Raw genomic sequence first — 26,315 nt, forward strand, 5'->3', positions numbered from 1 at the left:
GTAAGACTTTTACTGAATATCAGGATATCGTCAATAAAATGTACTACGAACTTTCCGATATACGGACGTAGTAAATCGTTCATAAGCATGACGAAGGTCGCTGGAGCATTGGTAAGTCCAAAGGGCATTACCAAAAACTCATAATGACCAAACCTGCTTCTGAAAGCGGTTTTATGCACATCCTCGGCTCTAATCCGGATTTGATGGTAGCCGCACTTAAGATCAATCTTACTGAAAATCACGGCTCCATGTAATGCATCTAGCAAATCATCAATCCGAGCCATCGGATACCTGTGCTTAACAGTGATATTATTCAATGCTCTGTAATCTATACAGAGGCGAAACGTATCATCTTTTTTTTTCTTTAATATCACTAGCGAAGCAAAAGGTAAGAAACTTGGTTGAATCTGCCCCAACTTGAGGTATTCTTCCAGTTGTCTACACACCTCCGCCTCTTCAGTAAAACTCATTCTATAGGGGTCTATTTACAGGTTCTGCCCCCGGGATCAGTTCAATCTTATGCTGAACTTTCCGCTCTGGAGGTAACCCATAAGGCAGTTCATCCCTAAAACATTCAGAGAACTCTTCTGTTATAAGATTAGCCAGCTTGGCCATCTCACCACTTTGCGCAACATCAGTGCTAGCCGAAGAATCATCAACCGGCTCTACCGATGTTGTGCAAAGGAATAAAAACTCTACTTGAGCTTTTCTGATTTCCATCACGGAAACCAACGGTCCCTGAGGTATATCTTTCTCACCTCGCAAGACATAAAGTACATCATTCATCTTGAATTGATATACGTGCTTTTCCCAATCAATGGCTGGATTCTTCCTAGAATGCCACGCCATACCTAGGGCTATATCTGCATGAGCAAGCTTGGTCATTTCAAAATCAAGCTTCTCAACATAGTCCTGAATACGAAGCTCCAACTGGGTAACCCTTTGGTCCCATACTTCAGTTGAACTTCCATCTGCCATCCGGACTGTATACGCATAGTCAGATGGACTTGTCTTTAATTTCAGCCTCTTCACGAGCTTGGAGTTAATTACATTGTGAGTTGACGCCGAGTCAAACAACACAATGACATCATGATTGGCCACTTGCCCTTTCATTTTAACTAACTCCGTATCATTAAAGGCCGTATACCCCGTTGCTGCGGGCTTAGATAGGATGTTATCAGGTGCACTCGTCACTAACTTAGCAACAGACACACATAACAAACCAGGTACTAACCTCTGAGAAGATCCTGCTAGCTGAATCTGCATCTCTTCCGCTCTGGGACTTCCCTGCATCTCCACGTCGCACTCTAAGATCACCATCTCAGCCATCCGACGATCTTTGTTACGTGGACAATCCTTCCACTGGTGAGGTTGAAGGCAACCAAAACATAATCCCTCTCTCCTCGCTTTTTCCCTTTGTTCTGGGTTCAAGGGAGACTTAGACCAAGCCCAGGCTGCCATTGGGGTTACTTTCCTCTTCACTCCAATGGTGGTACTTGGTTTAGGAGTTTCAGTCGGTCTCGCCTGCTTGGCTTGACCACTCGGCTGCGAACCACTCCCTTTACTAGCCCACTTCTTCTTAAACCCAGATTTCTTCGGATACCCATACTGGGTTCCGACCTGTGCAAACCCACTTGGCTTGCTGCCCTTGGCATCCTCGTAGTTCAGGGCTATAGCTATTGCATCATCTAGCGTGTTCGCGTACTTAGCCCGAACTTCCATTTTTATTCGATCATTCAATCCAAATATGAAATCTTTCACTTGGATTGATTGAGGCAGGGGTTCGTCAACCTTCATTACACTCTCTCGAAACTTATCAGTGTATTCTGCCACTGATAAATTTCTCCAACGAAGGTTCCTATATTGATCCCAAGCTCAGGATGCTTCGTCAGGAGGTAAGAAGTGTTTCCTGAACTCTCTTTTAAACCCCTCCCAGGTAGTGGATGCTATACCATCTTTTTGTTGTTTAATCCACCACCGATCCGCTGCCTCACTAAACATGTGGGTGGCCTCGCGGATCTTCTTGATGTCATTTCTGATTTCACAAATGGCGAACGCCTCGTCCCATTTGTGTAACCAGGTCTCAATGACATCGGAGCTACGGTCGTTCATCCGACCAGAATACTTTTCCGGTCTGTAATTTGCAATATTTGGCACTTTAGCCTTCCTAGGCTCGACCGTATGGACACTAGACTCCAGTTCCATTGGAGCCTTTCCCTTCTCTTCTCGAGAAGGTCTGGCAGACATACTCTGTATCGCTCTCCTAAGTTCGGATTGCCCTGCATTGGCCTGTAATTGCTGTGCTAACAACTGTTGCAAGGCATCCTCCAGCAATGCAATCCTGCCAGATAAAGTGTGAGCTACTGGGCGCGATCCCTGCTGGGTCGGCCGGACTCCTGATTCACCAGGGTCCCTCCTAGAAGCCCCTTCTTCTGCTTCCATTCCATTCTATGGGTGGTTTGTTTTGATTTGATTTGGGGGGTTTTTTTTTTTTTTTTAATTAAAACCACCGCTAGCCAACTGTATTTACAAGTTGACACAATTCAGTGTACCAACAATCTGACACAATTCCCTATACTAGGGAATTCCTGCAATCCCACATGCACACTGACTAGGCATTTGATACATGCATAACCCAAACAGCGCTTTTCCCTATACTAGGGAATTTCCTGCAAACTGACTCTGATCGAAGCACACATGCATACACACAGGCATAGTAACCGTAGACTCCGCTATACTGAAACAACAAACTGTATAACCAAACTGAAATCTTATAGCGAAGGAAAGTTTGATGCTCCCTGGAAGCTCCTCACAATCCGAGTCCTCGAAGGCTGCAGCCTCCACGTATGATCTGCTTGCAACTGATACAACCTTTATTCTCCTTTACTTCTGTTTGGAATGTGTCGCAGCTTGAGAGAGGCCTGCGTGATCTTTGACAAAACCAATAGGTTGTTCGTCAACCTATCATCTACCTTGACTAGCCTTACACTCAATCTGGGTTCCCAAGGTTTTGTTGGATCGTCACTAGTTACGAGCAGATTGCTGGCGTTGCAGATCGCTGCACATATGCGTGCCAACGAAGCAGGCCACGGCTAGCAAGCATCACTACATCACTTCTGGCACCGTGGCAATTTCCCGCTGTCCGTCGTCACGCCATATCCCTCTCTGGTTCCGCTGTGATCGCGGGAGCGCCAACAGTCTCAATTCAGAATCCTTCGTCAATCGTATGCATGTATGGGACCTCCGTTAAATTAGTCCAGCGCCCACAGTGCGTAGGCCAATCGCCCGTCAGCGCCTTTCCTTGGGCTTCCTATCGATCTGGTCAGCCACCAATTACCGATGTCGACAGACCATGCAGGAATCTTCCGCTCCAACGATCCACACGTCCCTCGCACGTCACGAACAGGTGATAACGTCACCTCTGTGCTCCGAACCTTCCTTCGTCACCTATCCTCGATCTCTCCACAGGCTCCGATACCAAATGTTAAGCACTATCTCTACTTCCCCTCTTGAAGATCACGGGAGTAGCACCATGAATCTCCACCCAGCCATATCTCGCTGAGGCTGATTAGCAGACAGAGATCTTCGTTACAAATTCAACGTGAATCCTTTCCTTCTCTTCTCACTCTAGCCTCAGCAAGCCCCAATTCCCTAGATAGATCTAGATGCCACATGTCATCCATATAGGGCCTTCCTATTGCAACATTCCACCCCTCTCTTGGGATGCATTAATTCCTTTGCCCCTAGGCACAATTTTTGCACTAGGCCCTTGGCCTTAGATCTACCTAGTCTGGTGCTATCAGCCCTCACCTAGGACCTTGACATTAAATCCCTCCCGATCATTTACATGAAGCGCAACCACATATATTACAGAGATAGATCCATTAAGGGAAATGTCGACTGATTCTTCCGAGGTCATGCTACCTCGGCTAGAGCGTAACATATCAAGACGGGAGTGGCTTCGGCCCACTATCACACTTGATCCATTTCCATGACCACATCTACATTGGGCTCTACCTGCTTGAGATGCACCGACACAGGGAGACCTTGCTACGATAGATCAGAGAGCAGCAGGAGGCAATCACACCACAGGACGCAGAGGCTGACCACAGACAGCGCACGTCACAGATTTTTTTGCATTCGACTCAGCTCCAAGACACAGTGGGGTGGAGAAGGAGCTAGCTACTATGCGGGCAGCCTGGATTACCGAGAGAGGAGTGCAGAGGCCACCCACAACACAAAGACCGCCCAGAGCACACTCAATTGAGGTTCGCCCTATCACAGCTTTCTTTAGAGGGGACCGCCTGAGACGAGGGGTCACTCTGAACATAGCTTGGCGGGTTCAAAGATCGAGGAGACCACGCTCCCCTCCGATGCCACAGTATGAGACAGCCAGATAGACTCAGATTCGAGACATTTTCACAGCTCATAGACGAGCCACCACAGTGTCCGGTTTCGGTTTCTGAGTTTCCAGTCCAGTTCCAGTTCTCAACCTGCTCCCAAGAGCAGATAGCACATGATATGATATGATATATTTATTTATTTTTGTACTCGTTTTGTTTGAGCTAGTGAGCTCTTTTTATTTCAGCACAGTACTCAGCAAAGGGTCTTAGCGCGCCCTTTGCCTCAGCCCCTTGTGGCTTGTATGAGTTTTTCTCTTTGGTGTCACTTTGTCCCATAGGCTCGCGAGGCTCTCTGTGGACGTTAATCTCTCTCTCTCTCTCTCTCTCTCTCTCTCTCTCTCTCTCTCTCTCTCTCTCTCGCTGACTTCATGCTTGCGTTGTCTCATCCACCTTGATGACCTGTTGATGATGATGATGATGAGGATAATGATGAGGAGGAGGAGGTGACTATAAAGTACTTAGCACTAGATTTTTCCATTCTACATTGGTGTGGATGCTAGTTTAGTAGCTCCACCCTCACAGTTTGTTTGTCTCAAGATTCTCACAGTCTTCGACCCATAGGACTTCCAAAGACTTTAATAAACTCCATCCCCCTCTCTCTCTCTCTCTCTCTCTCTCTCTCTCTCTCTCCCCCCCCCCACGCCCTGTAGCCCCTCCGACAACCCCATCACCGCCCTCACGTCTCCCCCGCTCTCTCTCTCTCTCTCAATTCGCTGCTCCCGTTCCATCCCCGTTCGCTGCTCCCGTGCCATCCCCGTTCACTGCTTCCGTTCCATCCCGTTTGCTGGGATTGATTGCGTAGGGAGCCCCCAAACATCTCTCCACCCACCTCACTCAGCTCACTCAGTCACCATCTGTGTTTCAGCCACATTCCCATACATTCATATCAGCCCCTTACCAGTTCTAGCTCCCACATGGACCTGAGTATCCCAGGGTCGAGCCGCCTGCCACATGGAAGTCTCTACTCACAGAGGTACATAGCATTCGAGCACTTGCATAGGACCAAGCCCGAGTCATACAGGAACAGGCCACCCTCATCCAAGAGCTCAGGCAAGACATCACACAGATCAGGGAGGAGGTGACCACCCTGAGGACAGCCCTTGGAGATACCCCATCGACGGCTATAGAGGCTCAGATCGCCACTATGCAGTCTGCCATCACAGAGACGAGACTGCCATCAGAGAGACGACCAAGTGGGTAGATGTGGCAAAACGGGGGCCTACAAAGGCAATCGTTTCAGCCACCCTCTTGGAGCAGTAGCACAAGGCCAGTAGGCCCTCAACATCAAAGTTCGTGGTATTCCACGTGCAGATACCATTCCTGTGGACAATGCGATTACCTTTGTGACCACCACCCTGGGGATCTCAGAGCATGGGATCGAGGGGGCCTGGCGAGTAGGGAGAGATCCCAACCGAGAGCAACCCCTTGTCATACGCTTCCGAGACACCCAAGCACGACCGGCAGCGCTCCGACGTAGACAAGCCCTGTGTGATCACCCTGCGATATCCATGGATGAGGACCTGACACCCTTGCAGGTCAAGGAGAGGCATGTTCTCTTACCAGCGGGATGTGGCCCGCAAGGAGGGGAAGTGGGATGTGGTCCGAGACGGCCGACTTCTGATAGGCCCTCGTCAGGCAGCCACCCGCTCTTTTGCATAGGGAGATGGGGTCTATGAGACCCAGGATACTGAGTCCCTTTCTTGCAGCATCTGGAACTGTTATGGTACCCTATGGTCTGATCCAGGGAACTTCTCATAATCCTTTGTCGGACGAGACATAGTCTTTTACACAGAGACACACTAGAGCCCAGAGCGCCCACTGCCGATCGTCAGTGGATACACATGGGAGTTAGCATTTAGGGATGAGACGAGGGAGATGGACGGAGTACGAGGATCTCGAGGAGTGGCCGTCCTATACAGATCTTCTCTCATTGGGGTCATCTCGATCGAAAGGAGGGATGCACACTCTAGATTCATGTGGGTCTGGATCCGACACACAGGGGGACGTGATCTATTCATAGCAATATGCTACTTCCCACCTGAGACATCTCACTTGGCCACAAATACATGTGAGGGGCGTTATACGTCCCCATATGCAGCTCTCTTTCCAAACATTATGGATCTCTAGAGCCGCGGAGAAGTACTCCTTATTAGGACGAGCACACGTCAGGTACCGCTTCTGGACTTCCGAGACGACTCCATACTGTTGCCAGACATTGACCTCGATGAGGCAGGGATGACACGAGCATCTGCAGACAGACAGGGACCAGTGCTATGGCCCTCCTCACGTGGCTTCACTTGTTTCCCACAAGCAAGGGGGGGTGGGGGGCTCTAGCATGGTTGACTACATCATGGGATCTCCTGCCTTCACATCACACATCACTAACTTCTCTCTTTCTCCACTCCCCACCTGGGGCAAACCACGATTACCACTTTTTCAACATCTCCACTCCTCGTCTCACAGCACCACACACACCGCCGATCACATACAACTATCATGACATACACTTTGATCACCACTTATCACCTGCCTACTCCGCATGGCTATACACACTACTCACATACATTGATCACATACCCCTTCTAGAGGATCATGCCGCCCTAGTTAGCCGCTCACTCCATGAGGCTGCCCTGTATGCCTTCCCGTACACCACACGTTCCACGAGACCTCCACCTCCTCGTTATGTGCCCTGCAATAGTTGGTACGATGAGGAGTGTAAGGCTTTTCGCCAACAACTCCGACTCGAGGCCAAATATAGCCTTCCGAGTGAACCTGACACGATACGCGAGTATCATCGCCTAGTACGCCAAAAGAAGCAGCCATTTGTCCATCGAAACAAGGATGAGCTATTGAATACTTTGTTCAGCAACAACTCTAAAGACTTTTGGCGCAAGTTCCTTGAGCAAAAATCACCTCTACCCCTCACTAACGCTCAAGTCTCGCATACCTACACATGTAGCTTGTATGACGTCCCCAACCAAACAGCCCCGGACTTATCACACTCACCTCGCCCTACCATTTGCACTCTATTCACTAGAGGCGGTATCAAGGACGCGGCATTGAAGCTCCATAACGACCAAGCGAAAGATCATGAGGGGCTATGCACTGAGTTTATTGCATACGAGATTGACGTCCTGGCCCCGATCCCGGCAAGGCTTTTCAATGACGCAGTTTGCCTTGGCTTCCCACACACATGGACCCTCAACACCATCACGCCCATTCACAAGGTAGGAGATCCCACGAACCCGGAAAACTACAAGACCATTATGAATTGGCATGTCATATCCAAGATCTATGCATCAGTACTCAACACAAAGGTCAATAGATTCGCAGAAATGCAGGGGCTCAGGGCCGAGGGAAAGGCAGGATTTCGACGTGATCATGGACCATGGATCCATACTTGCACTTATGGGGATCATAGAGGAGGCTAGGTCGTGGAAACGGAGAGTATAGCGTTGCTTTGTGGATTCTCGCAAAGCCTTTGACACGGTCCCACGAGCCTGCCTCATCACTCGCCTACAGATACTGGGGTATGACCAGAAGATCATATGGGCTAATAGAGCCCCCCAACGAGAAAAGAACCGCTATTAATTAATCTCTCTTTATGGGAGGGGGGGCGAGCACAACAAATTAAGCTAAGGGAGGAGGCGCGATTAACGAATATCCAAGCAAAGTCTAGAAAGTTCGAAGATCCAGAAGGATCTTAACCGCCCCAGCGAGTATATAAGGGGACGAGGGAGGGGGACAGGGGAGGGGTAGAGGAGAAGGGGGGCTGTGAAAGCCTCCCTCAGAAGAAGGAAGAACAGAAGGGGGCGCCTAAGTGGAGGGAGGGGGAGGGGAGGGAGAGGGAGGGCTGAGCACAGGGGAGAGGGAGGGAGAGTGAGGGAGGGCTGAGCGCAGTGGAGAGAGAGTAAGAGAGGAGAGGAGAGGAGACGGAGGGGAGGGAGAGGAGAGGAGAGGAGAGGAGAGGGAGTGGAGGGAGAGGGCCTGACACAAAGTAGCGCAAGGAGGGGACAGAGAAGAAAGTCTGAGATGGCGAGGCGAGGCTCATCAGAGAGTAAAATAATTACATCAATTACGTGTATTCGACATAGGTTAATTGAGGCATAGGTGGGTTGCGACACAGAGATTAATTATTTATGAATAGGTACATTTGGGCTATTATGGCACTCTATAAGAGAGTTTCAGGCAGAGTTCAGATAGGTGCTAGATAAACAGATGAGATTATGAGCACCATTGGGGTCAAACAGGGTTGGCTTCTACATAGACGAGCTCGAGACCTTTATGGGATCACTGGGAGGGGCTGGTTGCTCTCTCAGCGGCACGTTGATTCAAATACTATTATACGCGGATGACGTGGTTCTCATGTCCTCATCAGCTGAGGGCCTCCAGCGACATCTAGATGCACTACAGGTTTTTTGTGAGTCACACCACAGTAATGATCTTCAACACTCTCGAGCCGTCATGCGCAATGAGCAGTTCACATTTGATGGATCTCAATCGGGCTGAGGGGATACCCAGGGAGAGACACATATGCACGTTATGTGATCAACAAGAGGTGGAGTCAGAGGAGCACTTCGCGTTCAAATGCCCCGTGTACTACGAGATCCGCGGTCGATACCATTGCCTTTGTAGGGACGACGGTCTTGGGCCATTATCCAGACTTCTCTCATACCCAGACCAAGGATACCTCGCCGCCTTCATCCATGAGGCGGTCCGCTACACGGATCACTTACTTAGGACGCAAAGACAATCCTCAGACACAGGACCCATTCCCTCTCAGAGCAGGATCACAGAGTTCTTCCAATCAGACCGCATGTGCCCTACAGTCACACGCAGTAGAGACCCAGAGCCTAAGGCACGCTGCACTCAACAGCGAATGGACATGCAAATCACACTGAGCGACCTCCCATCCCTGTTCAGGCCTGGTACTCGGTCCACAGGGGTTACTATAGCCCTGGTCAAGAGCAGAGTCATTGCCAGGAGACCGAGACGGGCGGCACCCACAGATAGTCGCCAGCGCTCCATCACTGACTACATATCAATATCCCCCTGACACATATATACTTCTATGGGGCCACTTGCATGGACCAGTGCCAGCCAGCCTTGATGGTGGCTGACCTGAGTATGAGGATGATGATGATGATGATGTTGATGGCAATGAAGATGATGTCACTACTGATGATATGACTATGTACTACTTAGCACTTAGCATTCAGCATGGGTGTTGATGCTCGTTTAGTAGCTCCACCCTTTCTGCTTGACTTGTATCAGTTTTCTATCAGTGTCATAGACCCATCGGTCTTCGAAGACTTTAATAAACTCTCTCTCTCTCTTTCTCTCTCTCTCTCCACCATTCAGCAAGTCATCGAGCAGCCTCAACAAAGCTTCAGCAAAGAGAAGCGTAGGCCCAAGCTTTGGGCTGAGCACGGTGTTCGTGGGCAGGCATGTGAACTGCATCAAGCCTAACCCTGGGGGTTAGTTACAGCAAGGGATCGCCTAAATACATGCAGGCCAACATGGATGGGGATCCCAAGACACATGTGGCCTTGCCCAAGGTCAACATTTTTACTTGTACCCCGACAAAAGCCTCATACTCCTCCATTGCAGCTCTCCCTTCGCCCCCGCCTTACGTGTTTGCAAAGACACCTTCCCCATTTGCCAAGAATTATCTACAGCATAAGAGAATCGTGAGCATGATAGACCCACAATAACATATATATTATCTACAACAGGAAATCCGTGAGCTCAAGCTCAAACTTGCAGCTCTAGAGAGGAAAACAAGTGCCTGGCAAGGACACGGGAAGCAAGAAATCATCCATGAAGTATTGCAAATACATAACACAGCAGCACCCACACCACAGATGGTGACTACAGTGCAGGACTTGGTTACAACTCAACTCCAGTCAGTGAAACAAGAAATTACAGCAACATTAGACAGTAAAGTCAACACATCGGATGTATATGAAGAAGTACAAGAACAAGAAAAGAGAGTGGTTAATGCACGATTCATACGCATAGGGGGGTTACAAGAGGGCTGGCTTGAAGGAAGTCAAAAGGAAAAGCTGGAAAGTATCATGGAAAGAATCGCACAAATAGAGTGGGAAGCTGAAGATGTAATAGCTGTATTGCAGGAGGGGACACAAGCCAAAGTATGCTTCCAGAACAAGATGAAAAGAAGCAAGATTCTCAAGCAAACCAGTAAGTTGAAAGGTACCAAAATATGGATAGCAGAGGAGCTCACCCCAAATCAGCTCAAACTCAAGGCCACCGAATTGACTAAAGTGAAGGATGCTCAAAAGGAAGGAAAATGGGCTGTCTACAAAGATGGAAAAGCACTAATAGAGATTTCAAATCCAAACCTAAGGACTTTCAGTCTTAAACTGATGTAATGCAGGCCGATTATCTCTTATAAAAGATAGTAGGTAACCTATAATGACTTTGTTAGTGAGTGTTATACACAATCACTAGAGACTCTCAGTCTATAACTGATGTTTGGAGTTTAACTTTTTGATGTGTGTTGTCCCCCATAGGCCCATGAGGCCTCCCGAGGAAGGATGGGACATGCAAGGCAATGGAAGAGCTCAAAGCAGAAAATGCCAACCTCAGGAAAGACATTGCAGCTATGTTACCACTTAGCCCTAGTATGTGCCTTGTAGGTCACATCCACTCATAGAGATGACTTCACTGGTCAACCATATGGTTGACTTGGGGGCCATTTTGAGCTGTACTACGTTTTGCTCCAGCTTGTTGTTTGCTTCCCGCATTCCAGTCCCGTTCTATTGCTTCCTGCACCCAATAGTTGTATTAGAGCTCCTAGTGCCTGCTCCCCTTGTCCTGCTTCATCTTTATCTTTGTGCCTTCATCAATCAACGGCTCTGCTTCCTTTGCGTGGACATGACCGCGAGTTTGCACCAACATTATGCCATCGTTCGAGATTCATCGCCAGACCTTGCCATACAAATTTTACGTCACCACCGTACACACTGCATCAAATTACGCCATCCTACTAAACTGTGCCATGCAACGTCCGTACAGCGCCTGCCATCGTCTATACAAACCATACAACTTGCAAGTTTAGTTCGTACAGTTTTGTATGTACAACCTCCGCACATCGTACAGCCTACACTAGTAGATATCCACATGTGCGTTCCGTACTGCAAGTCAGTGCCAACGTCCGTACAAGTTCTGTGATTCACCCCGTCTGTACAGGTTCTGCTGTACTGGTCAACGCCAACGTCCGTGCATCTCATCCGTACACTTACTAATTGGTTGTGCAGTTGCAACGTCATGCGTACAGCTTGCAGGCGATACTGTCCGTACAAGCTGCCATAATCTATCCACTCATCTGTCATACAGGTGCAGAAATCTGCCATACGCTTGGATATTTGCAGTACGCTTGGTTCAGGAATTCCTGTTGTACAACAGCGTACATTTTTTGTACAGCCACTCATTTCATTTCATAGGCTACATTTGCCGATCTAGTTATCTCATTTGACTCTCTGACTGCTTGACCGACAGACATTGCAGGCAGAGTTGGAAATCTGCACATATTTGGGGCTTTTCTAGCTTTTGCCCTCTTTTGCTGCAATTTGCCCTTTAGAAATTGGGGCTTTTCACATTTAGCCTCAATTTTGCAAAGCACATGGCCTTTGGCAAATTTGCAGGGATTTTTTCCCTCAATTTGAGTGAGAGAATCTGACATTTGTTATCTCTAGCAGTCAGATTGGTCTACTTTGGCAAATTTGCAGAACATTGCAGGACATTTTGTCACATTTGCTTCATTTCAGCAAAATTTGAAACTTTTGGTCATTTGCCCCAAATCTAACAGTTTTGCCCTTCCAGAAATTGGGGGTTTTGTCAACTTTGTTGAAATTTGCAGTAACATTGGCTTGGTACAGCCAATCATTGACTTGGAATTGCAGCACATTGCGTCACACTTGCAACTTGCAGCACAATTTGGGGCTTTTCCCAATTTGCTCTCTTTTTGGCATATTTGCCCTCTCAGAATTTGGGGCTTTTGCTAGATTTGCTGTCCATGCAGTGACATTTGCTTTATTAAGCTAAATTTGGGTATATTATGCATTTGCCCCTTGATTTGGGCTTGTTGTCCTATCAGATTTGAGGCACGCAGCCTCCATCTGGGACATTTACAGCTCAATTGATCATTGGATACATTTGCAGACATTTGCCCCTTGTTTTGGGCTGATAGTTTTGCAGGACAGCTATCTTTGGCAGGGATCCTTTGAACGGACAAATATTGTTTTGCAAGTCATATTTTTGGGGACAGCATGTGCATTTAGCTCATTGTTTGAGCAGTCAATTTGCTGTCATTTTTGGATAGACAGCTCATTTTGCAGTGAAAGCCTTGGGGCTACTCTTGAGCACACATTTTTCCTTCAGGGATTTATTTTTGCAATGGGAAGCAACGAATGGATGGGTATGTTCGCTGAGGACAAGCTTGATGGACCCAATTATCCCATGTGGTCACACACGGTGAAACATTTGCTGGTTGCCAAAAACTTTTGGGGTATTGTCTCAAGATCAGTTACGCTGGCAATTGGAGAATGTCAAAATGGAAGAGGGGAACAGCATGGATGCATACATCACAAAAATCAAGGATTTTCAAGAGCAGCTCATCAATGTGAATAAAATTATTCCATATGCTCAGGTAGTGTCCACAACACTCAATGGACTTCATGAGTCGTACCAGGGGTTTGCTACTACATTGAGGTTGGTTGCCATGGGCAATTCCAACACTTATACTTTCAACCAGCTTGTTTCCCTTCTCCTGCAAGAGGAGCAGAGTCGCACAAATCGTGCTGCCCCTCAAATCACAAATCATGCTTTTTTCATTACTATATGGTTGACTTGGGGGCCATATAGGCCACCCTCTTGTATATTCTCCTTACACATTTGAGTAGTATTACTCCAACTTGTTGTTTGCTTCCCGCACTCCACTCCCATTCCATTGCTTCCTGCACCCAACAAGCTATGCAGGCCACGATGCAAGGGAAGGACGCTGAACTCAAGCAACAAATCAACAAGGGAGAAGCTAAGATGTTGGAATGGAAGGATGTGGTCAAAAAGGGTACGTTAGCCCCTAAAAAAGAAATCATATCTGATGCTCTTGAAGAGGACAAACAGCGGGACAGCAAGTCATTACATGTGCTTGTCAAAGGCTTACTGGTAGGAGATACTCCTATGGCAGTCACCAAAAATTATGTTCGGCAAGATGGGAGTTAACCTCACTTTGTGAGGCAGCATGGAGGGTAGGTAAAGTGAACGCACCGGCAAGAGAATTAGTGGTGAGATTCCAGACTAAAGAGGACAGATCTACTTTAATGAGTATGAGAGCAGCATTGAAGGGCACCAGAACCTTCCTAGATGATGATCTCGCTCTCTTGCAGCAGAAACATCGAAGGGAGGGAATGGTGAAAGTAATGGCAGCACAACAGGAAGGGAAATGGGCTGCATACAGAGACACTGAAGTTATCATCCATGACAGAGCAGATAGAGTAGAGAGAGAAGAGGAGGAGGAAGGTGAAATGGACAGCACATGACGGTGTCGGGGCCTTGAGACAAGAGTGCAAAACTGACTCCAAATGGCTGTATGGAATTGCAATGGAACCCTTTGGTCTGATCCCGGGGGTTTTGCTAAAACATACACTAACAAAGGTGTGATCTTTTACACAGAGACTCATGAGAGCCCGGAGAGGGGACTCCACTGCTAGAAGGTAATGCCTTCAGAACACCATGAAATAAATCTAAATTCTACCTTAATGATCCTAAACAAAAACTGCCCATTGTGACAGGGTACATGTGGGAATCAGCCCATAGGAAAGAAACAAGGAAAGATGACGGCATACGAGGATCAGGAGGGTGGCAGTTCTTTTCAGGTCACATTTGAGGCCATATATATATATCATGAGAAAAGAGGAACATGCACGGCACATGTGGGTCCGGATTCAGCAACCTGGTGCACGCCCGATTTTCCTTGCAGTATGCTACTTCCCTCCAGATACATCATCGTACGCACATGAGGTTGCCACAGAGGATCATAGCCCATACCAGACGATATTTGATAATATCTTGGAGTTCTCCAAACAAGGGGAAATCCTACTTTTGGGTGACTTCAATGCGCATACGGGGGATAGACAGGTGGGCCTACTTGACTTTAAGGCTGATCACCTCAAAGTGCCAGAAATAGACCTGACAGAGCTTGGAATTGCAAGATGCTCACATGATGCACCAAATGTCTCTGCGTATGGCCGACATCTATTGGATATGGGAGCAGTTCACAATATTATTATATACAACGGTCTTTCCATATGGCCATTGTCAGGGGGGCTCACCTGATTCCCACATGGAGGAGGATCGAGTACAGTGGATTACCTTTTACGATCCCCATCTTTTGTGTCACATATACATGATCTCGCTGTACCCACCCCCCCACTAGATGCTGACCATTCCTATCTGATTTTCAGCATCTCAGCCCCCATGCTGACCATTGGGCAGGGTCCACCAACTTCCACTCAGGTCCACGTACATTTTGACCATGGTCCATGCCCTTAACACAATATACATGAGTCACCTATCTCGTGAGCTGCTAGACTCTCTTGGAGACTATGCAGGCCTCGCCCATGCCTCAGACACTCTAGTATCAGTGGTTCAGGATGCTGCAGTCATATCCTTCCCCACATCCCGATCTACTTCACACTCCCCAGCAAGGAAGATGCCCCAAAATCCATGGTTCGATGATGAGTGCCGAGAGATGAGATCCCACGTCATACGTGAGAAGACCTTGGGGCGTCTTACGAGGACTGAGGCACAGCGAATGTTACATCGAGTGACTCGCACAAGAGACGGGCTTTTCTCTCACATCAGATGGATGAGGTGATCAGGTCTTTTTGAGGGGGAGATCCCACCTTTGCAAGGGGGCTCCTCTCTAAGGGTAAATCACCCATTCCTATCCCTGATCCAAGAGTTTGGCCTCACACATATGCGGCCTCACTATATGATGTCCCGATGCAGACACCACCGGACTAGTCTTCCTTACCAAGGCCCACCACCTCCTCCTTGCCCACACCATAGAATGTACGGGCTGGGTTACGCCGGCTCCACATCCAGAAAGCCATGGACCATAAGGGGTTGAACACGGTATACTTTGCACATGGGCATGAGATCCTAGCACAGATGTTTAATCACACGGTATGTCATGGCTTCCCTTCTGCTTATCATTGTGCCGATACACAAAGCAAGAGACCTAATGAATACAAGGAACTACCGCACACTCATGATAGGCCATACACTAGCCAAGATATACGGATCAGTGTTAGAGCGAAAGATCAATTCCTATAATGAGGCACATGGGCAGTAAGCATTGGGGCAGGCAGGTTTCCGACAACGGCACTCACCCTATATCACATTTTTACCTTACGAGCAATCATCGAGGAGGCAAGGTCCAAATCCCAAAAAGTCTATGCCTGCTTCGTAGACTTTCAGAAGATTTTGACGCAGTCTCACGAGTCAATTTGATACGGAGGCTTCAAAAGATGTAGATACCAAAGGTTATGATCTAGGGCGAGATGAGCCTATATGAATCTGTTAGAGGGAAGGTATGCGCACCTGGAGGTCTGTAAGATTGGGTTAAGAGTACGATCGGGGTGAAGCAAGGATGCCCACTCTCTCCGTCCCTCTTTGGGCTCTACATTGACGAGATCACGAATTTCATTGGCTGCTTAGGAGGAGAGGGATCCCTACTTGCAAATTTTGATGATATAAATCTTGTTGTATGCAGATGACATAGTTCTCATCTCCTCCTCTACAGCGGGTTTACAACGGCATCTTGAGGCTCTAGAGGTATTTTGCAGAGAGAGACCTGACAATTAACCTTGGCAAGACCAAGGTTATGATCTTCGACACTTCACGAGCAATACTCCAGCAACACAGCTTTACTTATCAAGGGGAGCCAGCAGAGATAGTACAGACATATACCTATTTCGGTGCAGTTTTTGCTGGGCCTATCTTCACAATGACACATCCAACTAGAGCTCGACTCACACGAGGGCAGAGGGCCTTAGCTTGACTGGAGAGACAATGCTTCAAGGCACACCTCTAGGATCCCCCGACGAAGGGGTGGCTTTTTGATACACTAGTGAGACCGACAGCCATGTACACATTACCCTTTTGGGGCTATGACCTACCGGCAGCTGAGTGGCACAGATTCAAGCGACTACAAGTCGTCATGGGTCCAGGATGATCAGGAGTAAGCCATCAGTGACTCACCAAATCATACATGCTGAGTTCAGTATGACACCATTACAGATTGATGCCATGTTCCAAACAGTGACATATCTACACAGGGTGTGGGTCTTACCTCCATGAAGATTACCGAGGCTAGCACTAGAGTCATCCAGACAGCTAGCTGAGAGCGGGATTAGCACAGCCTGCTATGCACGTATCTCCAAATGGTTTCGATCTCAGGGCATTCAAATGGACCGTCTCCCCCCGTTTCAGTATAGTCTGAACTCCCCATCCCTCCAAATCCCACAAGATGAGATCAGCCGTATCATACAGTTGAATTTTACTTCAGCTTGGGGGGCTTGGGGGGAGGGGGGCAAGGAGTTCCCTACCAAGATCCAGTTTTACCGGGATCACTTCTTGAGGGTATCAGATGACGGATTGATCATCAGGCCTAGTATCCGAAGGATAGGCGAGTTACTCGTGCACTGAGGATTTCCATAGGACAGATGTGAGTCTCGTCACACCAGCTCAGGATTGAGGCAGGAAGGGCTGCGGGCACACCTAGAGAGCAGCGGATTTGCAAGTTATGCATGCTGGCAGTAGTGGGGACAGAGGAGCACTTTTTATGTATTTGCCCAACTAAATATGAGATCCGAGGACGCTACCACTGCTTATACCAAGAGGGGTGCGGATTCGGTCCACTCTCCCGATTGACCCACTTCCATGATCAAGTATGTGTTGGCCTCTTTTTGATGGAGATGCGGTGGCTCAGGGAGACTCTGATACACCTGATCAGACAACAGAAGGAGACAGCACCAGGGGACACTGATCAAGCACATAGACACGTCACTGATTTTAATGCCTTTGAGTCAGCTCCAAAACACATTAGAGTAGAGGATGAGGAGATAGCCGACATGAGGGCACCTTGGATCACTAGGCACAGACGACACAAAGTAGATGATAGGGAGCCATAGAGGAGGATCAGAGCAGGCATGATAGATGTTCAACCCATCGCTGCTATACTCAAAGGAGACCGAATGACCCGGGGTGTCACCCTTGATGCTACCCATCGGATACAGAGGTCCCAAAAACAATTATCCCCACCACGTCAGGACACAACTCAATAGCTACAGATATGTGATATCTTCGCTTCTTATCATAGAGATACCACGACTCTTGGATATGTCCTCCGAGCTTTCACAATGCCTACTGGAGTCTCCTAAGAGCTCTGAGAGTGTGCTTCTTAGTTCTTGAGATTATTAGTTTAGCTTAGCACTCAACAAGGGCCTTAGCAAGCCCTTTGCTTCAGCCCGTGGCGGCTTGTATGAGCTATTCTATTGATTGTACTTTGTCTCATAGCCCGTGAGGCCTCCCAAAGACGTTAATATATACAACTTTCCTTCTCTCTCTCTCTCTCTCTCTCTCTCTCTCTCTCTCTCTCTCTCGGCTCCAAGCCTACTTCATCTAGTCTCTGACTCTGTTTCATATATTTTCATATATTTATATCTGATTTGGCTCGAGCTATTGAGCTCAATAGATTAGTTTAGCACTCAGCAAGGGCCCTAGCGCACCCTTCGCTAACCCATTGAGGCTCGTATGAGATTTTCCTTTTTGGTGTACTTTGTACTCTGTCCCATAGGCCCGCAAGGCCTCGCGAGGACGTTAATACATCTCTCTCTCTCTCTCTCTCTCTCTCTCTCTCTCTCTACACACACACACACACACACATATATCCCGCTCATCCATCACAAGGTGAACCAGGTCATCCGAGAGGATTTCTTGTAGTTACACACATTCAATACACGCTTGGCACCTCGTGAGCTTCCTCGTGAAGCTCAGTTTTTACAGAGCCAATGCCTACAGATTTCCGCGGAGGGCTTCGTCAACCCACCAGGGTATACACAGATCCACCTCCCTCACTCCTTAAGGATATCTATAGGGCAGGCCCAAGTCCCATCACATCGCCTCCGTGTTAAGAGTGGTCGGATAGAGGGGATACTCAAAGAGGGCTGCATCTGCACTATATGTGATTCTCGGGAGATCAAGTCAAAGGAGCATTTAACGTTCAGATGCATGTGTACTATGATATCAGAGGTCGCTACTACTGCCTTTTCATAGATGGCCTTGGATCCCTATCTAGTTTCCTATCCTACCCATACCACAGATACCAGAGAGACCCACCACAAGTTATACACCACCACATCAGCTTCGCACATCGACGCCCCTCTCCCAGAGTTGATGCCCTGCTCCCACTCCGAGAGCCCAGAGAGTTCTCTTCTATGTATCGATGCCGTTATGTTCAAGACTTTGGGTTTCCATTTGTATTCGCCATGGATGTTGATGCCTGCTTAGTGGCTCCACCCTCAACCCATTGTATCGGTTTCTTTTTTAGTCTCATAAACCCTTTGGTTTTCTGAAGACTTTTAATAAAATCTCTCTCTCTCTCTCTGTCTCTCTGTCTCTCTCTCTCTCTCTCTCTCTCATTCATTTAACTCATGAGATTTAAGACTCAAGGTTCACACAACTAAAAGGAACCAAGCTATGGATAGCTCACGAACTTACAAGAGCTCAGTTAAAGGATAAAGCAATAGAATTAGCCAAAGGTTAAGTCAGCCAGGAAGGATGGAAAGTGGGTAGTGTACCGCGGAGGAATAGCACTCATTAAGGAGTTTAAAATTATGTATGGCCAATTAAATATGTTTTTTTTTCAAGATATGGTTTAGGTACTCTAAATAACTGGAGTTGCCTTATGCACTAGATGCCCTATACCCTCCCTACGTTGTTGTATTAGATGGATTTTCTATTGTCCCATAGACCTTTTTGGTCTCCCGTGGACGTTGATAGACTCTCTATGTGTGTGTGTGTGTGTGTGAAAGACAAGACAAAAACCCCTTTTGCATAGTAAAAAGACAAAAGAGAGAAGGTAAAGGATAGAGAAAGAATTTTATAGAGTTTAGGAAGAGTTTGAGTAAGTAGGTAAAACACCTACTAAATTAGATACAAAATATATAAGAGTTTTGATAACAAATGACAATAATGTTCTTGCAAAATTTGCAAAAAATTGCACACAAAAAAATTTTGAGCTTGTAGAAGTCCAGACAAGCGTCTCTTTTATTGAAGAGGAGAGTGCATACTTGCCACCATCCAACAAGAAAATGTGGTAAGAACCAGGTTAACTTTGATTGGGAAGACAGATGTCATAAATACCCCTCCCTTGTTATCGGAGTCACAATAAATTAGAAGCTTAACCATAAACTTAAATAGCTCAAGGTGGCATTAAAGGTGTAAAATATATGGATTTACAGCTTATAGAGTGAGGTGAACCAATTTGAGGTGAATGTGGTGGGGTGAACCATCTTGAGGTAATAACGGAGGGGAAGGGGAGGTGAAATAGAAAAAATTAATCAGAGAGGGAAAATTTTTACAGAGGGTTTATAAAGGGAGGGCATAGAGGGAAATTATCACGGGAAGTTAAATAAGTAGAGAGGGGGAGGGAAAAAGGGATATGTATACATACATACATACATGTATGTATGTATGTATGTATATATATATATAGAGAGAGAGAGAGAGAAAGAGCCAAGGGGGAATAGTAGGGGGAATAGTAGAAAAAAAGGGAGAAAGAGAACAAGAAGAAAAAAGACAAAAGAAAAAGGAAAGAAAAAACGGAAAAAGGAAATCAATAAATAGACGGGGGAATGAAGATAAATAAAAAGGGGGAGAAAAGCAAATAGATATAGAATGAGAAAGGGGAAAATTAGAGCGTGAGTTTTAAAAGGAAATTATAATGCAGTAGAAAGAAAGAGGAATGGGGGGATTTAAAAAGTTAAAAAGGGGGCGGGGGAGGGGCGCGTAAAGGAAAAGGGAAATAATAAATTTAGAGAAGCAGAGGGAAAGTCGGAAACAAGGAAATAATCATAAAGAGAAGGGGGAGAGAAGTGAGAGTTTGCAATACAGTTTGAGTCAAAATTAGTGAAAATTTACAAAATTAGTGAAACAAAGGGTACGAAGTAAAGGGGAGGGACAAGGGTATTTCTCTATTAAAAAAATAAGCTAAGAGAGGGGTGGGAGAGGGGTTTAAATAAATCCATGAGAGAGGAATGAAAAGAGGGGGGAGGGGGAGCCATGTGTAAAGATCAAGAAGAATATATTTAGAAAATATATAATTATTAAGAAAATTTTAGAAAAAAAGGAAACAATGAAGGGAAATTAGGAAAATAAAAGGGAAAAATAAAGCAATAGACAATATTAAAGGAAACTGAGAAAGAAAGGAATAAATAAGATAAAAATGGATTATAAATGATTAAAAAAGAGAAACGTGAACTTGGAAAAAGGTAGATTAGAAAAACTAAGTGAAGAAATGGGGGGGGGGGGGGAGAAAAGGAAGAAGGGGTAGAAAGTGTGTGTGTGTGTGTGTGTGTGTGACACACACAAAAAAAAGTGTGTGGCACACACACACACACACTATATGTCATAAGCTACTTATCATGTAGAACATGCGGGAGCCCAACGTAATGAAATCGAGCAAACAAGGAGTAAAACATATCCATGACATTCAGCATAGCAAGCAGCATACTCGCACAATATAGAACTTTTATACTTCCTTTATAGGCAAACATTCTGTGCAACAGCGGAGATCTCATTTACATTTAGCCTGTTGAGGCTTAGAGTTCCTAAGACTTGTTTCATGTGGAATAAGCAACCCCCTAAAGCTGACAAATGGCTAGTAAAAGTTCAAATGCACACCACAATCAAGACACCAGGCTTTACAAGATGTAGCAGCAACCCTAAAACAACAAAGAAACCCAAGAAACAGAAGTACAGCAGTAATTTACCAGTAAGTGAGCGCTCTTCTTGGCAACGAGCAAAATCCCAAACTTTCACAGTGGTATCATCCGAGCATGAGCAGAACTTCAGATCTGTACTTGAGAAGCTGCATCATCACCATCATGCACCTTAATTCTCTTCATAATGAAATTCCAACTCCTCTCTAGATCACCAAATGCTGATTGCACAGGATTGTACCTTCTTAACAAAAACATTGACTTATTTTATAATTACGCAGAAAATCATTTGAATTGATCAGCAACTTCCAACCTCTCGTATCTTAATCTCTTTGTCTACTAGAGAATTAAGGTGTTGAACCCTCGAACTGATGTTTAAAAGATTCAACTAAGGCCGAAAGCGAATGCTTCAACAAAGAGCGAAGTGAATTAACCAAGCTCCGAGGAGTGAATGGGTGAAGACCAAGGCAAAGTCGCCTGTCAACGTTCTGTACTGGATGCCCCGTCCCCCGTAGACAGCACTAGAAGAGAAGCAAGGCGTCACTACACGACAAGGCGATGTGGAGAAGGACTCCACCTGTCAAAGTCAGCTAACCATGTTGCAGCAGCAACAGAGGAAGGGACTCTGAGAAAGAGTATGGCCCAGCCGTCAAACAATCGGAACCTTAAGAAGAGTCAAACAATGAGGACTAAGCTATGGGCAAATGATGTTGAACATAGGATCTGCAAATTGAAAGTGTCAGAAGGTCTGATACAATGTAATGGCCCATAGCCCCTTCTAGAGGAGAGGTGTGAACCATTGTAAATGCAGTGGGTGGTACCCACTGCCATATTCTGAAGAAGGTCATGTATATAAGGTCCTAGAGTTCTACGAGTTAGGGTCGTTCCTACTATGAAGGCAACCTGTGTGCATAGAGTGCATCCTTCAGCCATTTGCCTTCAATTGCGGTTTGGCTAAGTAATAGATGAGTATTGAGTCCCCATTCGTGTGCATACCTTTCCTCTCTCTTTCTATTCATCATTCGCATTTTGCGTTGTGCATTTCCCCTTGCCCCCATGCTACATATCCACTGAACAACGATTGGCATCACTCGACAAATAGTGAATATCCCGCTAGTCATCTAGAAAGAGTAATTGCCCCACTGAAATGAAAGGCCACAAGAAGAACCGAAGCATAAGCACACAATACCAGAATTCATCGTTAACATTTGGTGATCCTGCAGCGGAATGCGAAGTGGCTGCGCTAGAGAACTCATGCAAGCAAATCAACTGGTGGTGAATGTCGGAGCTGACGGACGCAAGAACAAGATGTCAACTAAGATACCAATAACAAAGAAGAGTGGACCATCAAAATTGAAAGAGCGACAAGAAGGCTTGAGACAATCTTTGAAGAAGACAAATCCTTAACCGAAGGAAGTAAGCAGGCCAAACAGTTTGCAACCACCAACACCGAAGGAAGAGAAGTGCACCAAGGGCTCCATCTTCAAGAGAGCACAAGTGGAAGGGGAGTTTGAGTCTAAGCATTGTTTGTTTGCTGTACATTTTCGCATTGAAATTTTCTCTTTTCTAGAAATCTAGAACATGCATCTTGTGTGGGATGAAGTTGTGACTGTGCAGGCTACAGTTCTCACTAGCTCAAGCCTTTGATTCATCCTTTGTGGGTAGCTCTACTTGAGTACTCTCATTCTACAGTCACGTCTAAGTCTTTACTCTCCAAAGTTTTGAGTTAGAGTTTGTAGGGTGCATTGTTGGAAAGGTCACCTCCCCATCTGTAATCCCCCATATGAAGAGAGCATGGGGGGGGTCAACTTGGTGTCTAAGGGAGAGCCACATGGGCAGCATCATGGCCTCCATGAGGGCAGGGATCAGACAAGAAAAGAGAGAGGGAGGGGGCTGCCACATGGGCAGCACCTCGCAGCCAAGAGAGAAGAAAAGGAGCTGCCGCATGGAAAGCAAACAGGCTGTCATGTGGACAGCACAAAGACCAAAGCGCTGAGGTGGAGGATCCCTGAAGGAACAGTACGGAACAGAAGCGCCTCTAGTACCGTTGAGTACACGTGGCTGTACGCGACTGGCACAGGTCGTTGGATGCGTGGACATGGCCTAGCAAAAGGCGGAACCAGCAGGTCTTGGAGGCGCCTGCATGGAGGACATGGAGGAGCAGCAGAAGGGCTGCAAAAGGCCCTGGCAACAGCACAAGAAAGGAGCAAGGGGGGGGCTGGCCCCTTGCCCTTATATAGGGCTGGTTGGGCTGAGCTAACCAAGTTGGTTGGGCCAGCCATCCAAGTTGGCCAGCAACCAACCAGGCCAGTCAGTCCATTTAGGGCTAGCTGGTCGGTCAGTTTGAGGGCTCTTGGAGCCAGAGGCCCCAGGCCTCATTTTGTATCCAACAGTTTAGCAGAAAGAGGAGCAGATAGGAGCAGCCTGAAGGCATTCCGTTGGGCCTCATCTTGGAGGTGAAGGAGAGTTGAAAGTGTGCTGCAGACTGAGCTCCCTAGGGGCTGGACCTTGGCTGTCTTCTAGGGCAGCACGGTGTTGTGATCTCGACATTCTACATACGCTCGAGGTGGAGCATGCGGGCTCAAGTCGAGAGATATCCGGCAGATAGTAGAAGTACCTTGTGGTAAGATCAAAGGACCACGCTCTAGTGGGACTTTGGATCTATCTCTTTTGTATTGTACCCATAGCTTTGGACGGAAATGGTGGCTTCTATATCTGGCTGGATTATTGTCTATTGATGAGTCTGCACATCTATTTGATGCAAATTAAGTAAAGAAGTTTGTGATTCCCCTCCCACACACACACTGTGTGAGCTCCTGGGCTATTCTATCAGTCTTCCGCTGTGTGTACCCTCTGTTGGTTGATTTCTAACATACATGGCCTGGACAAGGGTGGGAGGGGGGCCGACTTGGACCCTCAATCCAAGTGTAATTGTGCATCTCTCTTTATTGCTATTCACATTGAGCAATTTGTCAAGTTATGCAAGCTCTCACTCATGCAATCTCCTTTCTAGTATGCTTCTATGAGCACCTCATAAATTCTGCATTAAAAGTCTGTAAATTCCTATCTCCAAGAAGTTCAAAAGCATAGAGTAGTTGCATTGGTATAAGAACTTAGGCAGTGGTCCTCTACTCTGTTCTTTCTCTTGTTTAGTCGACCTACCATCATGGCAATTTCCTCCTAACCTCCATGAGTTGAGTTCTCAATTGTCTAATATAGCCCAACAAATTCAAGTTTTGGAAAGCAACCAGGTGGGAGCTCACGACTCAAAGCCTCAATCCCAAGAAAGAGGCCGTGCGGACATCTAGGGGAAACAGAGGATGACTTACCATCCCCCTATAGGTAGAAAGCGGCACCGAAGTTCATCTCCTTAAGGCGCTCAAGGAGAAGAAGCTATTCAAAATATAAAGTACCTCTTGGAGACAAGCTCTTGAAATTCAACAAGTATCGAGAGAGGATCAGCCCGAAGTCTTGCTAGCCTGGATCCAAGATCTCGAGTACTTCTTCAAGTATTAAGAGAAGGCCAAGCTCTGATTTGTGGCCTTACATCTGCAAGACCGTGCTTCACTTCGGTGGACAACCATGGCAAGTATGGGACAGCAAGCCACTACCTAGAAGCGCTTCAAGAAGCAGCTACAAGACCACTTCTTGCCCAAAGAATTCAAGAGGGACATGATGGCCAATGGGACATAAAGAAGCAGCCCTGAAAAAGACAACCCCGGTGGTCAATAAGGTGGAGGCTCCTCCAGAAAAAGAAGCTAATATTGGTGCCCATAGTTTGCTCAAAACTTGGGGCTAGGTAAAGGATCAATCTGCTCTCTTTTCGCTTGGCACAAGATCTAGGGATAGCCTCAGAAGACAAAGGAAAGGTCCAGGAAGCATCTGTCAAGAAAAAAAGGTGTACCCTCTCATCGGCAAGCTACGACTACACATTCAAGGGTACCTAGATCATTTGTCTTTCATGGTGGCTCCAATTCAAGGGGCTGATGTATTATAACCCTCCAACATAGAGAACTCTTCCTATGGTAAGTCATTCACGATTTTCCACAGTAATTAAGAAAGGAATGTGTTCTTTCCTTGTTTTTGCACGCACAAAGGAAGATAGTGAAATAAACTCAAGTTCAATCACGCAAGAAAGACTAGATTTTCTTAGAGGATATTCAAGTTGCTTTTCTCAAGAATTTCCTAGCCATCTCCCTCCTGAAGACCTAAAGATCACAAGACTGACTAAGTTCGTGGATCATCACCACCAAATATACCTCCTTGTAGAGTTAGCCAAACCCAACAAGATGAAACTTTCAGTCAAGTTCAAGAACTCTTGGCCAAGGGCTTAATCCGACCGAATAGCTCTCCTTTTTGCTCTCCTGTCATACTAGTCTAGAAGAAAAATAAAACTTTTAGGATGTGTATAGACTATAGAGCTCTAAACAAGAAGAACGTTAAGAACCGCTTCCTAATCCCTCGAATAGATATCTGTGATTGTCTAGTAGGATCTGAAATATTCATCCGCATAGATCTTAAGAGTGGCTATCATCTGGTCTGTAATGTGCCTAAAGATATTCATAAGACAGCATTCCAAACAACTTTCGAACTACATGAGTATCTGGTAATGCCATTGGCCTTACCAATGCCCTAGCCACTTTTAATTGGCTGATGGAATGCTTGTTTCGAGATCATAGGAAGTTTTCAGCAATTCTTTTTTATGATATTCTCATTTTCAGCAAGAATGAAGAAGAACATAGAGACATTTGAGAATTGTATTCCAAATCCTTTATGAAAATGCTCTCCTGATCAATGAAAAGAAGAGTGAATTCTTCCTAGCCGAGATCCACTATCTTGGACACATTATTTCCCGTGAAGGTGTCCAAATGGACCCGGTCAA

At 46.5% G+C, this 26,315-nt stretch overlaps 1 protein-coding gene across 2 annotated transcripts in view; it reads right to left on the bottom strand.

The window, feature by feature from the left end:
• Positions 1-26,315, bottom strand: part of LOC147898212 (flowering time control protein FY-like) — a 106,298-nt gene that overhangs the window by 41,738 nt on the left and 38,245 nt on the right. For both annotated transcript variants that reach the window (XM_087379133.1, XM_087379134.1), the window contains exon 8: positions 21,485-21,582. In XM_087379133.1, coding sequence (XP_087235259.1) covers positions 21,485-21,582 — 98 coding nt within the window. The remainder of the gene's footprint in view (positions 1-21,484; positions 21,583-26,315) is intronic.

The sequence above is a fragment of the Dipteris shenzhenensis genome, chromosome 9 (assembly GCF_047967505.1).
Source record: "Dipteris shenzhenensis isolate YYH24624 ecotype China chromosome 9, Dip_SZ_1.0, whole genome shotgun sequence".
NCBI classification, from domain to species: domain Eukaryota; kingdom Viridiplantae; phylum Streptophyta; class Polypodiopsida; order Gleicheniales; family Dipteridaceae; genus Dipteris; species Dipteris shenzhenensis.